Source organism: Pteropus vampyrus, unplaced genomic scaffold, assembly GCF_000151845.1.
Source record: "Pteropus vampyrus isolate Shadow unplaced genomic scaffold, Pvam_2.0 Scaffold109, whole genome shotgun sequence".
NCBI lineage: Eukaryota > Metazoa > Chordata > Mammalia > Chiroptera > Pteropodidae > Pteropus > Pteropus vampyrus.
Window position 1 is genome coordinate 2,040,239 of NW_011888890.1, and position 18,587 is coordinate 2,058,825.

The following is an 18,587-nucleotide window of genomic DNA, read 5'->3' on the forward strand; positions in this document are numbered from 1 at the left end:
TATAGGTCTTACATTAATATGTAAGGGTCTTTTTACTTTTATTCATTTTCATTTTACATTCTCAAAGCAGAAAATTCCAGAAAAGGAACTGTAATGGAAACATTAATCCATGTGCGGTGCCAATCAATTCACTTTAGTGGATGAAGATTGTTGGTTAAAATAATACTGCTACTGACATACTTGTTTTATCATTTATTGAGAATATTATCCTTAAGATTAACTTTTCCACCAACATTACAAAGGGTCAGATATCTATTATCATTTCTGGTGAAATCTAGAGTGGAACGGCCAACCAAGCTACTCCCAGAATTTGCCAATGTATCGTGCACGAGTTACACAGGTCTCCACCAAAAGAAACTCCTAACTTTCAAGTAGGCATAAATGATGTTTAAATCCGGGATTCTATAGCTGCAGAATGCAATATTAAACATAACATTACTGTTAAATTACATATTTTACCTAATTAGGAAAAGCAGATATGAAAATGTCATGAACTATTAATCAACATCCTCTATTAAAACAAATTACATTTTGATATAATAGTGGATAGAAATGCACAAAATCACTAGAAAGTCAAAACCTACTTCCTTAAACATCTTTTTCAGACTTCAGTACCCTTTAATGATAATTTGATCTTTCTCACAATCCCATCACAATGTCTTCATCTCCAAGGTTGAAGAATCACACAGCACAATTTTAAACACATTTCTGCCTATATATAGCAGCTTCTTCATTTCTTAAGGTGTAATTATGGGTTTGCTATTTCCAATAGATCAACCTTTTTCTGGCCAATGGGACAAACTAAGTTATTAGTGAAGCCCTCACAGAGCCCTGTAAAAGCCTTTACTCTTGTATAAGCCAACTCATCCTGACATCTTCAACCAGGTAAGTGTGTGTGAGTACACCACAGTGTATCCTACTATTTGAAACCACAGGCAGGATATAATAGCAGATATAATAGTAATTATAAGGCTTAAGGTACTCCAGTCAAGCTGTTTACGTATATAAAGTCTGATTTAGTTTCTTTGATTCAGATGATACTTCTGAACTTTCTCCAAAGCACCTGGGAAAATTTTCCAACAATTGATTCTGCTGGGCAATGCATAACTTACTTCTTTTAAACATTATTCAATGGTTTAAAAAGCAGCAATGAAATAGTTGTTTATACATACCAAAAAAGTGGGGTTTGGGGTTTTGGTGGAGAAGGGAGTCTATTTCATTTAAATTATCTCAACTAAGTGACATACTCAGCTGTAGAGTTTTGACCAAATACACAATTTAAATTGAACCAATGTTCCTGAAAGTTCTTGACTTTTATGACTTTTTCTTAAGAGTTCTGAGAGTACCATACTATGGTAGTTATCTGTGAATTGCTGGCAAAGAGAAAAATTTCTTGATATGAGGTTTAAGATAGAGAAAGCAACTACTGTGTTTTAACACCACGTAAATTAACTGGTTAAAACAAGGTCAGCCTATACAAGCAGACAGATTATCAGAGTGCTCCCATACTTATCTCCAGAAACTGAATATTCTGTGGTTCTTGGTAAAACTTTATAGATTTCTTGGGTCACACGCACAAAAAAAAAAGGGAGGGTGAACAAAAAAATACCATTTTATTTTCATCATTTTGAGCTTATTAGTTTCCTTGTCTCCCCAAACAATATAATCTCTATTACCAAGTTAACTAAGAAATTACTCCCTTGGAAAGAAATCCAGAATTCCAACACACTTTTATAAATAGCAAAGAAGTAATTTACTAGTAAAGTTTGATAGAAAAATTCTTTAATCAAAACAAGTTTACATGTTGACACTTATGGCTTAACTAGAATAAATCTGTCCAAATTTTAATTGTACTAAGGACCAAACAGATAAAATAGCAAAAATTCCCTCAAAATAGTAGGTCCTAAGTTCCATTGTAAGACCTCTCAAAAGCAAAACTCCAGTTATTGAAATAATTCAAACTTTCCATCTATTGATAAAAACAATTATCCGAGAGGTCACAACATACAATGCATGTCACATGCAAACACTGTAGTAAAAGCCTTTTTCCCATATTCATAGTTTCAAAACACGAGAAGTGTCTTAGCTACTAAAAAACCAACTGACCTAATCAAAATATCTTAGAAATGCTATTTAAGTTACCCTTAAATTTTGTGTTAAACTTGGTTCACCCTAATTTAGTCCATATATATGAATATACAGACTATCAAAAAGTACTCCTTTATCTACTGCCTCATAGCACTGTTTCCACTTTTTGCAATCCTGTCACATGTATGATAAAGAAATAAAAATTCCCTTCTGATATAGCCATGTTTTCAAATAGGTTAGTTTCATTATATAGTATTTATTTTTATTTACTGCATAAGCATCATGGATTGTTTCCCAATTAAAAAAATATTACTTAGTGACTTCCTTAATGAGTGTGACTTTTTAAAAAATTCAGAAATGTCTCAAAAATAAACTTTTATCATTCAGTTTTCAGTTTCAGCTACTAGTGCCTGAAAAGGATCTTAGATGGCTGAACCCTAAGACAGATCATTCCTATATACACCCATTGTTTTCTGCAGGAAAAGTCATGTGACTTCACTGAATTCCCAGCCACAAAATTACATTACCTTCAACAGTTAACATGAGTTTTGTACCTTGTAGAATTGTCAGTTCAATGTCAGTTGGATATCTAGTTATACAAAAAGGCATACAGACCACACATTGTTACAAAGCAGCAGGGTAATGTAGCACAAGGTAGACTGAGGTTAACTTTAGATCAGAGAAGGGCGTGAGTACTTATATAGAAGTAACATTTTACCTACCATAAAAATGCATAACTTCTACAAAACCCACAAACAGTGAAAAGACAGTCTGGTAAATCCAAGATTTGTAAAAACTGCACAAAACTCACGGTATTTGGGAAAAGAGGAAAGGTTTATACAAGTAGCAGTTTTAAAAATGTAACTTTTCCCTACTATCAATTACACATTAACATACACACACTAATTGAAAATATGCTACAACCAATGTCTGGAAAAGCAGTTCAACATTTCCTAAATGGATTTTTCCCCTCACATTTACTGTATAATGTAGCTGTTAATACTGCACAAGTACAATTAAGCAATGTTTAATTATTTTAAACAAAGATAAAGGATTTTCTCCCTCAAAACAAGTTTTAAACATCAAAACCTATGCTTATAAAAATTTAAAACTTTCAGCAGTCTAAATATTTCAAATGAAAACCATTACAAACTTCTCAAATATTCTTTATATTCCAGGTATGTTAACCTAGTTATCTAGCGTAGAATCCTTCAGAGATATTTCAGTCTCTCTCTCTTCGCTGGATGGCCTAAAGAAAAGTGGGGAGGAAAAAGGTGTGATAACTGGAATTAGGGGAATTTTTTTTCCTCAGGAGAAAAAAAAAGACATTAAATCTGGCATTGTTTTTTAAATCAAAAGATTTAAAATTCTTTTTGACTTATTTTTGGTTGAAATTTTTGTTTTACCATGTTGTGCCTTCTTCCCAAAATAATATGCGATTAAGCAGAATAACTCAGGGAAGCATTCACGGCTTAGGCCCTTTTCTCATCATATCCAGCTTTAAAATGAGTTCTAAGAACATAAGAATGTCACACCTGTGATACCAACATAGTACAAACCTTAATGAAAAGAGGGGATAGTATCACACAGATGAGATTTCTCTCAGTTTCAGAATTAGAAGGGATGCTTGATTCCAAGTCTTGATATACAGAGGAACAAACCAAGACTTGGTAACTACAGTTCCATATCTAGTTAGAGTGGGTATTTATAATACAAACTAGCCTGTGATTTAGGTCTAATTTTTTTTATTATCCTGTCGAAACTCAAGAAAGTATAGACTTTTAAGTCGTTATTAAAAGTATCAGTGAAAGAAGTCCAAAAATTATTTTTTAAAACTAAATTCCTGCCTCGCTCTATTCCCTTGAATACAGTGAAATTAGTTATAATTTAATTTCTACATCTTTTTGATTTGTAACTTGCTTTCTGAATTCAGGAACTGAGTGATCAAAATATAATACCTTACTACAAATAACCTTGGAACAGCACTGTGATTTAAAAATTAAACAAAAAGTACACATTACGACCCATTAAAACATGTCCTCACTTTTTCTTACTGCTGGCCTCGTCTTTGCTTTCTTCATTGCTATCTCCATTATGCTGTGGTTGATTACTGTCTTGAGCATCAGATCCTCCATTTAGAGTCTTTGAACCTTTAGGAAGGATTCCAATGAAAAACTGTTAAGAGATTCTAACAGTTCATGATGTCCTCTATAAAGATCCAAAAGTCAAAAAGAAAACATGGTCCTGAAGTTTCAGTGTAATTTGAAATTACACTGTAATCTTTATGGCAGCTGAGGCACACAATAAGAATCAGGGTTACTAAATATATTTATGGGTATAGAAAACATCATTAATCTGATTATTCCATTTGTTACTGTTAACAAGAGGTACAACTCTTTAGAGCATTATGATTTATTCTAGTTCTTAGAAAAAGTAAAATCTCTTATTTATCATTATTGGTGTTTTAGAACAAAAAATGTCAAAGTATTTCCTAATTAACATGATTTTGTGCCCTATTACTAAATAAACAATGAGGGTGTCCATGTAAATCTTATTTCATTAACAAATCTCTAAGAGGACCAGTATCATTCCCTAGTAACTCCTTTTGAATGTTGGTTTCTTCATTAAAGCAGCTGCTGCTAAAACATTTAGTAACATGGTATTGGGCAAATTGATAATGCTACTAATTCTAAGAGTACATCACAGATATATCCTAAAACATTTATGGTTTAAATGGCATATCTAGAATTTGCTTCAAAATAATCTTCAGGGGTGTCACAGAAAAAATTTGATGAGGGTATTAAAGAGCAATGATCATGTATTGATAACTGCTGAAGCTATGTGGTGGGAGACATGGGAAGTTCATTTCTACTTTTATGTAGGTTAGAATTTGTTCCTAATTTAAATGAAAAGAAAATAACTACCACTAGTACAGTTGACCCTTAAATAACATGGGTTTGAATTGTACTGGTCCACTTATATGTAGACTTTTTCAATAAATACTGTCCTTATTTCAGTAACGTTTTTCTCTAGCATACTTTGATATAGTATTATAATAATATACAAAATATGTTAATTGACTTTAAGTTTGGGGGGAGTCAAAAGTTATATGTGGATTTTCAAATGCAAAAGGTTGTACCCCTAAACTCCACATTGTTTAAGAATCAATTATAATAGCAAATACTAGTAGTATTTAACTATTTAAACTTGAAAAAGAAAAACAGATGATCGAATATGTTACTACTAATTTAATGTCATTAACGTACAGAGGTATATCAAAGACATTTTTTAAAAGCAGTCTCAACAAATAATTTTTAATCACATACCTGTTTGTTCCTTTTCTAGCTTTTTGTTTGGCCCTTTCTTCCCTTGATCTTTGGTTTTATTTGCTTCCTCATGCTGTCTTTGTTCAGCCAGAGATTTATTCAGCACTTGTGTGATTACAGAATCTCCTTCACCAACCAAAAACATGTTCTTAAACTTGTTATACAACATTGTAGACTTTTCCATGATAATCTGACTCACTTTGAATCGTCGTATCTGAGAAAACAAAATATACATTCATGATTGTTTTCCTAATTCGTTTTTTAAAATGTCACTTTTTAATGAAATGGTTTTGAAGAAATTTTTTAAATCTGCATGACTCAAGATCACTTACTTTTTTCAGTGTTGTAATCATCTCTGTGTGTTTCTGAGCTTGTTGCATTGTTACCTGAAGTGAAGCAAGTTCATCCAAGGCTTCAATACATCTGTTCACATCCTTCATGACAAAACAGTAATTTCATAACTGTTAATTACCACAACCTATATAATCTTTCTAAAGATTACTTTTAAAAATCTCAAAAAGCAATACAAAATAACTAGTAATGGTCCCTTTTACTTTAAATTTATACTTATAAACTCATGTGAGAAAATATGAAGCTATAAAAGCAGCACTATTTTTAAATGAGGTATTAAACACTTACAAGATTATCAATTTTGAGTGAATTTTTTATTTCAGCATGTATCCTTTGAAGTCGAGAATCCATTGATGTTTCTATAAATTAAAATGTGAAACAGTAAATAGTTTTTCCAAAAGCAGTATTTCTGTATTATATAAACAGAGTATAATGCATAGATTTGGCAGTTTTTAAAAATGTTCTTAGTAATCTGCCTACATTGCTAAGAAGTTTTCTGCCATTTTTAGTATCTGGTTTAAGAAAGTAGCATTCATTATATAAGCAAAAAATCACCATCTAGCTATGTTTCTAAAATAAGCAGTCTGTATCCAATAATATACTCCTCTAGTCCAGTCTTTTAAGCATCTGTTTCATCTTACACATTTAACAAAAAATACAAAAATCTCTGAAACCAGATTTGTCAAAAATGGGAAGACATCTAGTTTTTGGCATGTTACAAAAAATTTGACTTAATCAGATAATAAGCATTAAATTAATAACAAACATGTTTCCCTTAGCATGTTCACCTGATTATTCTTATAATACAATGCAGTGTATATAGACTCCATTAAGAATTTGAAAGAAGTGTATTTGTAGGATTTAAAAACTAAATGACAAATTTTAAAACTTATACATAAAAAATTGAGTGTATAACTTCCTATGTATAATTGTATATATCTTAGAAAGTGAAATAACTAACCTCGCTTCTTCTCCACTTTCTTAACTTCTGGCTTCTTTCCTTCATCTTTATTCTGCCTATCAAATGTTAACACAGATATTTCAAAACATTGGAACTTGTGACTGATTACCAAATGCTCACAATCCCTTATGTAAAAGTTAAAATCTTTTTCTTTAAAATAATAAGTCAGTAGCCAAGATCACAAGGAATTGACTAATTATTAGGTCTCTGCAATGCCACAGCATTAGTATTAATTACTATAAATATAAGCAAAACTCAAAACTTGTAAAAACATGCTAAAATAAATAATCTAACAATCTAATTTTTCAGTGCCATCGCAAAATAATTTTAAGTCATGGTGAAATTGTTTTCCAGCAATAAATAGTGTATTATTACAAGACCAATATCAAGGGTCAGTGGACAAACAGGAAGAGAATGCCTACAGATATTTCATAAATTCTACATCACACCTATTTTAAAAAGTAACATGTCAAAATAGACTGATTTAATTGTTCCCACATCTCCAAAGGGTAGATAAATCTGAGAGGTTTGAAGTTGGTTTCAACATTAAATAGGCTATTTAAAGATATTATCTCATAAAAATGTTTCTGCCAATATATCAAACTTGTGATATTCACTAACATTTACATACCATTTCACAAATGAAAAGGTACCATATTACTGTAAATTATAAAAATAACCATTTAAAAATGAATTCTTATTAATGTCTAATACCTTGGCTTAGAGTTTGATCCTTATTATAAACCAATTCAAATAGACAAGAACAAAAAAAATATCTAAAAATCAGTTGTTTTTTTTAAAAAAACTTTATTTTAAAATTTTGGTTACAGTTTCATTTTTGTTTTCTTAACAAGGCTATGTTTAATCTCTCAGGATTAAAAAAACAATTAAGATTCTAAAGAATTGAACAACAAAGGAATGTCAAGGAAAGGGCACAACTGCCCCATTCTCTGGGGTATAATAGCTATTCCAATTTAACACCTAACTTCAAAGCAAAATTAATTTTTATATTTTCTAAACGAAATAATGTACAACCACCATTTCATCTGAGCTTATGCTAATTTTCAAACACAAAGCTTCACTTTAAGCTTGGAAAAAAACTTAACAGGAATGATGGCCGACCTTAGTATGTAGTGTGTACCTTACAGGAAATTTTTTTTTTTAACAATCATAACACAGTAATAATGCCATTAATGAAGTCCTCAACTTAGAGAATCTGGAACATTCTTCCATCAAAAGGGGGGAGGGGGAAATTCAGTCCAATGAGTCTGTCTCAAGATCTTCATCTCTTGTTTGCTCCACTTGTATTTTCTTTTCAGTAACTGGATTAATGCTTTGAGCCCAAAATGAGATATATTTTTTATTACTGTAGATTACATGTTGTTTGGCTGGGAATACAATACAATAAACTTTATTTTGCATAATGCATTTCACACAAGCTGCATCTGAAATGCTTTACAGAGCAAAACTGTCCAAGTACAAAGTTTTGTAATAACAGGAGAGGGAAAGAAAACACAAATATTAGAATTTGAGAAAGTTACATTCGGAGGACATTCAAAAAGAAATTGAAATACATAAAGATAACTTCGGATTACTAAAGAAGGGTTGGGCTAGATTTACTAAGCAATGGCTAATTTTCTCTTAATCTGGAGAGTACAAAGTTAAAAAGAACAAACAGTCCAACAACTTTTCAGTGAAAGGATGGAAAAGGACAGTAAGAAAAATTAACTTTAATATTTACAGAAAGTCTAAAGGATTAGAGGAAGTACTACACTTCTAAGTTTTTAAATTACTCCCTCAAGCAGCTAAAACTGCTTATATATCCCTCCAAACTAAGAAAGCTGATAGTCAAATGCTATACTTGTGAAGACTTGGCTTACGAATGTACTATAAAATGAAAAAGTACAGAATTATTTAAGAATACTCTAAAGAATTTCACTGTCATTAAGTCTGTCTTAGTGACCTAGAGCATGTTTTTAAAATCCCTCCTCACTAAAACAAAGTTTAATCAGAATAATACAAGATGCTTCACAAAGGAAGAAATGCTTTTCAGAGAAAACTCAAAAGTGACAGTCTAAAGATAACCAGGAAAACAAATGTAATAAACATCTGAAGCCTAGCCATCATTGCCATTGCTGTTTTCCTTCCAATAAAATTATTTTATAGAATAAAAGGGGAAAGAAATTCCCCATGGTTAAGTATTGTCTCCAGGTATCAAAACTTAAGAGAAATCAGCGTTGAATTTGATTTATATTGCACACGTCTAATGCAAACCCTGTCAGCCTTTAGATTTATTTTTACTGGCTTCTTGGGTTTCCAACTGTGCTTTTCTTTTTGCTGGTCTTTTGGGGGAGGCCTGCTGATATAACAAATAAGGATATTTCTTTTATTCTTTCTCCATTGATACTTAATCACCATTCTGTCCTTAAGACTGCACAAATAAATAATATAGAGGATGAGGACATTTTCTACAAAGCCAGTAACAGTTAAATCTTATCTGCACTTTAATTAAAAAAAAAATTCACAGGGTGATACCCTCAGTGAATTTCATCCTCTTACTAAGAATGGAGCCTGAAACATGATTATTATCATATACTGAAGATTTTTCCTAACATATGGACAAAGTCACATCTTTAAAGGCTTCAAAGGTATGAAAAAATGAGATGCCATTTGTTTAAAAATTTCATGCTAGCTTAAAAAAGAAATCAAAATTTAGAATAAAAAAAAAATACTTACTGCTCAGTTTCCATTTGTTCCTCTTGCTTGCGTTTTCTATCCGCTGCTTCTTTCTCATGTTGGCCTTTCAGCATATTCCTTCTATGAGCAGTCTGAAAGTTTCTTCCACCTTTTCTCTTCTGTTTTGAGAATTAGGATGGATTTAGTTAAATATAAAGTCAGTGACTAGTGGTCTATGATTACAGTCTTGGGAGAAGAAACTAGTACTTAAATTGCTTTTTTTTTTTTTTTTTTTTTGAAATCTCAGAATTATGCATGTTGTTGCTATCTAAATTTAATCTTTCCTTGATGATTTTGGGAATTAAAATCTACTTTCTACAATACTATAAGAGTGATGTCTTTTGCTTAAAATGATGAATGTATGTTAGGCTATTTGCCTCTATGCTATGACTTTGAGTTCAGTGCATGTTTACTAACAAGTCTACACTGTTCAACCTACACAATTAAAATTGTTCGGCTTCTAAAGTATTAAGTAATCATAAAAATAAACAGTTCTATACAACCTGGGTCTCTAGATCCCCAAGGTTATACACGGAAAAAAGATGCACCGCTTTAATGAAATTCCTTAACAACAGTGGCATTCAAATTACCACTGATAAAATGTACAATTGAATAGGCCTGAAGAGTGGTACAAATTTCATTGGGGCAAATAATAAAAATCTACATATAAATGAACCTCTTTTACATGTCTCTACTGGTCACAGCCCATTTGGCTTAATCTCTACTTTCCTACCTCTTCTATGTAGGTGGGGTTATTAGAAGCTGATTATATTACATTTAATATCCATCTATATCATAATTCTGAAAAGCTAAGACAAATTTAGAATGTAAAAGGAAGTTTAAAATATGCTTTTTAACACAACTAATTCAGAAAGGGAAAGAAATTCAGTTTAACTTTTAATCATATTTATAGACTTTCACAAAGATATTGAATGTTTCATAAGATTAAGAATTACATAGTAAGCTAAAATTAGAATATTTTATTTGATATAAACATTCTACCTTTTCACCCTCTTGATCATCTCCTTCCTCTTCAGAATCGGAGGTTGATGTGACCCCCGTTTTAGCTAAATTTTTCCTTTTTGATTCAGTTTCTTTCTTCCCCTCTTTTTTATCTGGCTCTTTTCTTGGCTTATCTTCTTCCTTCTGGCCTTCTTCATCCTTTTTAAGCTGCTTTTTAGGTTGTTTTTCCTCTTGCCCTTTTTTCTTACTTTTGTCTTCTTCAGTTACCCTATTTTAGAGAGTGCAACAATGGAAAATGAACTTTTATGTATTATTAATACTTGTCATTCAACCATACTCTCCCAGTCAACAGAATAAGTATTTCAGATAATAAGCTATAATTTATTTAAAGACAAATTTTAAATATGTTTAAGTAAAATATAATGGAGTGTATTTTTCATCCAATCATAGAAGTAAAAGAACATCTTTTAAATATCAATTAGAAGATACAAAAATTATAGTAGCATTGGGGTAATAGAAAAGTGATTCCTTCCCCCCCCCCGTTTCCCAGAGTTTTTGTAATGTGACCCAATCACTGAAAAAAATATCAAGTATTATCTTACTTGCCAAGGTACTATTTTCTTGACTCTGGGGATATAGCAGTATATAAGATAGTTGAGATCCTTGAACCTTATGGAATTTACAGTCTGTATCTAATAAATTTGTTTGAAAAGTAGACACACTGGGAAAAAATATAATCGCAGACGTGAACTGCATATGATCAAATATGGTCATTTTAGAATTCAAAGAAATACTCTTCTTCACAAGAGGCTCCCAACTTATACATATAAAATATATGGCCAATCAAGCATAATATCAAACAGTGCTTAACTCCCTAGTATCTCAGCATTCCCATCAGTTCTGAATTGCACAGACATCACTAAACAAGTTGAAGTACTGAAATTGCTCAGTCATCCTAAATTACCACTAGGTAGTATTTATGCTACTATAGCAAAAATAAATGAGTACTTATGATAACAGCTTAGAAGAATGAAATGATGCCAGTGCTTACCACATAATTACTTTTATGGGGTGTGTGTGTGTGTATTCGACTAAAGCACAGATAAAATACAACTAGAAGCTTCGATGAGTAGTTTAAAATCTAACCCCTTTTTATTGTTCAAGGAATTTCACTGAAATTTTCACAAATTATTATATAACGACTTCAGTGGATTTGAGAGCTGGAAGGGACCTCAGATCACACAGTCCATCCAGCCCATTCCATTTGACCAATGATAAAAGGTGGTACAAAGATCAGTAATTAGCCCAGTATATCAATTCCAAATCCACTGGCCTACCAGACCAGTGCTTCCCTGAACCCTCAAGAGATTATTAAATTGGAAGAGAAAACATTCACTTTTTATCTCTTTAGAAATTTTATCACATTACTATCATTGGGTATGCTTATTTTCAAATGTCATATGGGTTTCAATCCTTTTAATTGAAATAAAATCATTTAACTTCAGTATTTCCATGAATGTAAATATTTTGATAATAATTTCACTGAGATGGGAATAGAGCCAAATATAAAAAGCACTTCCATGGCTCCTAATAGACAGACACTGACCAATTACCTCTCCCCAAATGTTACCCCGCTATGGAAGGAAGCAGATATTAAACATAACAAATAACCAGTTTATGGCCATGCTACCCTGATCAAGCCCAATCCCATCTGATCTGGGAAGCTAAGCAGGGTCGGGCCTGGTTAGTATTTGGATGAGAGACCACCTAGGAAGACCAGGTGCTGTAGGTGTAAAAAATAAAAAAAATAAGGGATTATAAACTGACAAGGTCCTTACAATCTGTGAGGTCAACCAAGGGTTGCCTCACCTTAAAATAAATAAAATAAAATAAAATATAAAATAAAATAAAATAAACCCTTTGACCCAGTAAATCTGCTTCTAGCAATGTATTATAACCAATATATTTGCACATGTACAAAACAATGGGAGAGTTTTTAAAGGATGTACATCTATAAATGGGATAGATCTTAGGAATTATGATACAGTACACAGTGTGATACTATACAGCTGTTTAAAAAGATTTAAAAGGTGTATATGGTCATTAGACATAGGATTATTTCTTGAACAGTATCAGAGAATTCCTACAAATAATAATCACTACTTGCTACAAATAAGTTTTCCCAATGGTCCTCCTTACCACCTTCCATGAAAAACAGACTGCCCTATAGTGATGTTTCCTTTTTAAAAGGTCAAGTTACAACAGGTTAACAGTATTTATAAATACCTTTAGCTTTTATTGTATGTTAACATAAACAAAAACTAATGCAAACATACCCCAAATATCTTAGGGGCTTGTAACATATTTCTTTACATGAGGATTTATGAGATGGTTTCAGTTCTGGGCTTATTCCACTGTCTTGGCATTTCAGGACCCACTGCAAAGAAGCTGTCACTGACAGATACATTGTTCTCAAGGTGGAGAGCAGAAGTTTCAAAAGTTTACATAGTTCAGTTGTGCACTCCACTGAGTTTGTGCCCAGATACACAGCTAAGAGTAGCTATTGCCAATGCCCACCCTACATATAGTATGAATGAAAAAAACAGTAAGCTATTGCTATTTTGGGGTTGTCCATCACCTTAGCAAAAAGCTCACTAACAGAGAAATCTATACCAGTAACAAAAACCTGAAACATGTGACGCTGGCTTTAGGGCTGCGAAACTGAACTCTAATATACTATTATACTATAGGTAAAACCGTCACATGCGGTAACTCTCAAGAAAATAAATTTAGTGAACTTGTGGCTTTGGGTGAAAAGGTTTCAGGATAGAATGCTTGCGTTTTGATTTGGCTATTATGACAAATTTGATAGGGTACTTCAAGAAAAAGACAAGTTCAAAAATTAGGAAGACAAAGGAAGAACAACTTAAAAATTCAATGTATTTCAGTGTTGAAAGTCACCTCCATCCTTTTCAGTTTCAAAGACTGGGGTCAAAAATCCAATCACAAGTAAGCTGCCAGCCTTTCCTTAAGAATTCAAACTAGGCTACCTGGATCCTTCAAATGGACAAATGGTTCTAGGAAAAAGAGACCCAGCAGTGGTTTCTCAGGAAAACCTACAAAGTGCCTGTAATTATAAAAAGATAAGCATGTCTGGGAAAGTCTTTTGAGTAAGACTACTGCACATGAAGCTGACTAGAATGAAACACACACACACACACACACAATGACAATAGTCTACATTAAAAGGTAATGGACATCTAAAAAGCAACCTATGGCCCCCAAATCTTTAGTCTGAAAGCAAACTGAGAGCTGCTCAGCTGATGAGGGTAATATTCTCCAATGACCTTTTTAGATGCAACTAAGGATAATGAAAAAGTAGTGAACTCTCAGAAGAATTAGCCAAAAGCCATGGAGAGAAATGGCCTAGGAAGATACTGTCAAGAAAAACAGGCCTAATCAAAGAACATTCCTTATATCTAAAATAAGGGGATCTCACAGTATGTTCCCAGCATAATTTCAGATTGCTATGGAACAATGCTGTGTGCTTCTTAAACCTCTCCATTCCAAATGGGGGTATTTATTATGTGATATGTCACAGATCTACATGTGTGTATAAAGGGGAGAGAGGAGCATATAACTTGTGTTTTCAGTTCCTTCATCTCCAGATTAATGTTGATCATGAATTCCTAGACTTTGTGCCTGATGCCATAATTAGATAAGACATTTAAGGGATGAGATGAGTGAGATTTATCTGGTATGTTTTAAAACAAAAACTCATCTGCATGTGTACCTCACCTTCTTAATTTCACTACAGTAGTTAAAACTATGTTGTAATTCTATGCCACTATTTTTAAGAAAACCTTAACAGCGTGGCAGTAAAATAAAACTCTTTTAAGTATATTTTTGTCGAAGAGCCAACCCTTCAGTGTTCTGTAACTAAAACTTCCTTTAAAAAAGTTTCATTTGAAACATTGCAAATCCATTCTTAAATGACATATTTACTTGAGCATTCTCTATAAAATCTTTAAACACAATAGGTACAAAAAGTTTTGCCCTTTGTCTAAATATATATTCCTTTTGGTGAAGTTTCTACACAGGGGGAAAAAAAAGGTTATTTTGTTGATAACTAAGTAGTTATTCCAAAATACTTTAAAATTTAAAATTTACCATTATAAAAATAAAATAATTTTAGCGTTATTTTAAAAGTTATTTTGGACAAGCTAAAGGTTGTGGAGATTGCTTCAAAAATATTTTGTCAAGAATTTATTTAAATGTACTACCTTGCCCAATTTCCCTATTACAGATTTTATCCTGTATTACCTAAGTATCTTCATAGCCTGATACACCAAGAAAATGTCTTATTTAGATTAATGAAATGATAATCACATCAGATTTTTTGATTATCAATTTTTAATTTTTACCTAATAACTAGAACAGGTTTTCCCACAATTTTTAGAAATACATACAATAACAAATATCCTATAAAATGAAATTGGTAAAAATGCAAAGAGATTTATATGTATTGAAAGTCAAATGTCTCATTTATTGCATAAATAATTATACATCAGAAAAGAACTCACATGTCGCTCTCTGAAGGACAGGTCTGTTTTACCATTTTGGGTCTGCCTCTTGGTTTTGGAATCTTTACTTCTGTAGCTAACATTCACAGGGGGGAAAAAAATTCATAACTACCAGCTTTACCTTCAAGACACCAAACTCATATAAAGATTACAAATTATTATATATTGAGCAATAGTGGTTTATTAGAGGTACCAGTATTTTAAGTTTTAAAGATAATATTCACCCAACGGTTCAAATGAGCAACAGAAAATTTGAAGAGGAAGAGATCAACAGAGTAATTCTTAATTTCTCCTTAGAATGAAAGGGCTAAAAAGATCCATTCTTCACTGTTTTAACATGAATATAATAAAATTATGATAGTAGCTCTTACATTCACTATGAATGTACTTATTATATGTATATGTACATTCACATCTTTGAAAATTTGTATCAGAATTCACTGAATGTTCATTAATTTGACCTATTATAGTATTAAATTCTAAAATAAATTCTTGGGGGCTTCTCCTCCTTTTTGAGGTATTATTCATAGAATCCTATTATGAAGTAGATAAAAACTGGCTCTATTTTGGTTAATTTTGTTTTACTTTGTATTAGTAGAGCCTTGCAAACTAGTTCCAATTTGCCAAATTAGGAAAATACTTTAAATGGGCAACGCTGATGATAGCTGTATACTGTAAAGGTCCTAAAAAAGAATGCAAAACTTAAAATATTAATGGTTTTCATTTCTCAAATGCTGTTTCTCTTACTTTTGCTATAACTGTATTTGGGAAGTTTATGCTTTCTAATGTGAGAGGTAAAATAAACCCATCACTCATAGAATTTAAACCTTACCACAGCCTCATTTGCCGCTGTTAAGAGAAAATACAATAGGGATAAAACAAAATGAAAAGTCCCAAGCAATTATTTCAAATTTAAATACTTCACTACACAAAGCAGAAACCAAGTTTATCTTCTTTGAAATTTGTATAATATTAGACATAACCATCTGCCTATCCAACTATTCCAAAGGATCTGAGCACAACCCTTAAATGTATTGGAATATTAATCATAAGCCAGAAATTTAAACATTAACAATCCTACCTGCAGGTCGTCCTCTTTTAGGACTCACTTTTAGATTAACAGATGCTGTTGCTGTTGTCACTACTCCTGCCTCCTCGGTTTCTACTTGCTTTTCTGCCTGAATCACAAAGATTTAATTAACTTACTTAGCAAAGAAGCATTCCAAGTTTAAGTCAGTGGTAAAACTATGCAACTTTAAGATAACAAATCCAAGTGTAACATAATTTCTATATGATCTTCATTATTTTCAAGTCAAGTCATAAGAGTGACATCCTCAAACTTACCTTATAATTCTAGTGAACAATTCTAAGAAACAAAACTTCACTTTTTAGGTATTCTCAACCTAAAAAAGTCATTTTAAAAATAAAGGTAATATTTCTTGACACATAATGACCAAAGCATAATGTAATCACACTGTTAACAACCCACACATTGCTTATGAATGTACTTTATCTAAAAATGTTAACTTTATATTGTGTACTTATAAAACCTAAGTTAATATTCTAATATTAGAAACAGCAAAAAAGTTAAGTTGCTGATATTTCTTATTTTTTAACTTTGTTAATATAATCCCTTTTTGCTTTTGAACTGAGACTGAGATCTGCTGTTCTTCCCTAGGAGTTCTTATTTTCCAAAAAGAGAACTACCATGTAGAGAGAGAAATTCCAATGACCCTTTGCAAACTATAGTACCTCTTAAGAGACGATAGCCCCAAATGAGAATCATTTTAATTGATCCAAATATTAGAGTAGAACAAAGGTTAAGAACCGCTAATTAGAAAGAAGTGTAGTTCTGATTATAATGGAAAAGGGAGAACAGTCGAGAACAGAAGTGTGGGAGGACCACTATGAGCTGCTTCCCTACCCCCAATAATTTAGAATTCAGCATTAACTAGATCAACAAAAATAAAGGCAATAAAGCATGCAAAAACATCTACAATACAATCTTACTGACAACAATTGAAAAATTGTAAATTAACAATCTGATTTGCAAACCTTTAAGAGAGAATGCCGGTATTTCTAAGAATGTGGAGAATCATTCTTATATTGATTACTGATGATCGGTAATGTAATGATCAATAAGTTGGTAACATCTTTCTGAAAGAATGTTATTAGGAATGAATACTGCCAATAAAGAATATGCAAATCTGACTCAGCAATCCCACTTCTAAGAATTTATCCATTACTTTTTTGTTAGTTTTTAAACATTATTTTTGCTTTTATAATTGTAATATAAAAATGCATGTTCGAATCATTATTAAAAGTCAATAAATTCATCTAAGGTACCCTTTGAATTGTTTTCATTTGCTCCTTAAACATTAGTCCAGGTTGTATTTCTAGAATTTTTAAAATTTACAGACCCCCTACCCCTACCCCTACCCCAATCCTGATTCAATAGATCTGGGGTAGGGATGGCAGCTAGCTGTATTTTTAACAAGCTCCCCAAGTACCAAAGATTGAGCACCCAAGATTGTAATTAGAGTTCCTTTCCTGATGAGGCATTAAGAGGGCAAAAGTTCTCTAAAATTCAGTTCAAATTGATAAACTCTTCAGTACAAAATAAAACCTGTTCACTTACACTTTCTACTTTTGCAAATCAAGACATCAATTAAGAAATAAGTGAAATGGATCTTTTGAGGAGAAACCAATAATAACAAGCTCATCAGTAACTAATACCACAAATAAAAATATATTAACACTAATACTAAGCAAAAAAGCAGCCCTACCATGGACACATTTTCCTATGGCAAAATCATTCAAGTCAAATCCATTTCTCATGAAAATAAAACGTAAATATTTCAACCAAAGACTATTATTTCAAATATACATTTAAATATTTCATGTGCAAATATTCTTACTGCAAATTAACTTCTTCCATATTTATACTTGATCTAACTGAAACCACTAACCCTGACATTTTCTTCCCATTTATTACCCTACCTTTTAGCTCTATTCCCTTTCATGACCTTACCTAAAGCCTGACTCTGACACACTGACACACACACATACATACACCCCACCCACCCATGGGACTAGTATTTCTATGCATGCTCAAGCCCTCCGCGTTTTGCTGCACCTGTCCCACAAATCTCCATACTTCTCCTGCTCTATTATTCTCTGCTACTGAGCCCTGCTGAAAAAAATTATAAAAACATGCATTTATTTTATGCATTCTCCATTGGGATCTCAAAGCCATCCATTAATCCTTTACCACGTCTGACCCCCCTCTCTCCCTTCACTGATATAAACTTCCAAGCCTTTCTTCCCCCCTTATACCATACATACAGTCTTGCTTTGAATTGGGTGCGGGAGAAAGGAAAACAGGCCAGCAGGATGGAATTCCCTTAATTTCCAAGTCTCCCTCCACCTTGCCCTTCAATGTTAAAAAGGATGAAATGTCCATCTCCTTCTTCCTGGTAAGTCAGTTCCTTCAAATGTGCCCTTCTCATTCAGCATGTCCTTACATACAATAATTTATAATCTTTCCATATCTTCGATCTTTCCTAGTTTTTCAAAGAA

The 18,587-nt window shown here is 32.2% G+C and overlaps 1 protein-coding gene, 1 long non-coding RNA gene and 1 pseudogene across 7 annotated transcripts in view; 2 read left to right on the forward strand and 1 right to left on the reverse strand.

Annotated features, from left to right (window-relative positions):
* Positions 1-765: 765 nt before the first annotated feature.
* LOC111743210 lies at positions 766-14,328 on the forward strand. The gene is made up of 2 exons (XR_002781602.1): positions 766-885; positions 13,298-14,328. It is a non-coding gene; the product is annotated as an uncharacterized LOC111743210 (long non-coding RNA).
* Positions 1,595-18,587, reverse strand: part of PSIP1 (PC4 and SFRS1 interacting protein 1) — a 34,107-nt gene continuing 17,114 nt past the window's right edge. For 3 of the 6 annotated variants that reach the window (XM_011365302.2, XM_011365303.2, XM_011365304.2), the window contains exons 7-16: positions 16,090-16,186; positions 15,009-15,084; positions 10,465-10,693; positions 9,463-9,581; positions 6,727-6,782; positions 6,054-6,124; positions 5,747-5,848; positions 5,415-5,628; positions 4,133-4,238; positions 1,595-3,337 (exon numbers count right to left, since the gene is read on the reverse strand). In XM_011365302.2, the coding sequence (XP_011363604.1) occupies positions 3,277-3,337; positions 4,133-4,238; positions 5,415-5,628; positions 5,747-5,848; positions 6,054-6,124; positions 6,727-6,782; positions 9,463-9,581; positions 10,465-10,693; positions 15,009-15,084; positions 16,090-16,186 (1,131 nt within the window). In that variant the 3' untranslated portion in view covers positions 1,595-3,276. Of the gene's footprint in view, positions 3,338-4,132; positions 4,239-5,414; positions 5,629-5,746; positions 5,849-6,053; positions 6,125-6,726; positions 6,783-7,516; positions 8,195-9,462; positions 9,582-10,464; positions 10,694-15,008; positions 15,085-16,089; positions 16,187-18,587 lie in introns of those variants that run through there. The other 3 variants (XM_023533694.1, XM_023533693.1, XM_011365305.2) reach the window with 3 other exon arrangements.
* Positions 12,099-12,217, forward strand: LOC111743239 (annotated as a pseudogene).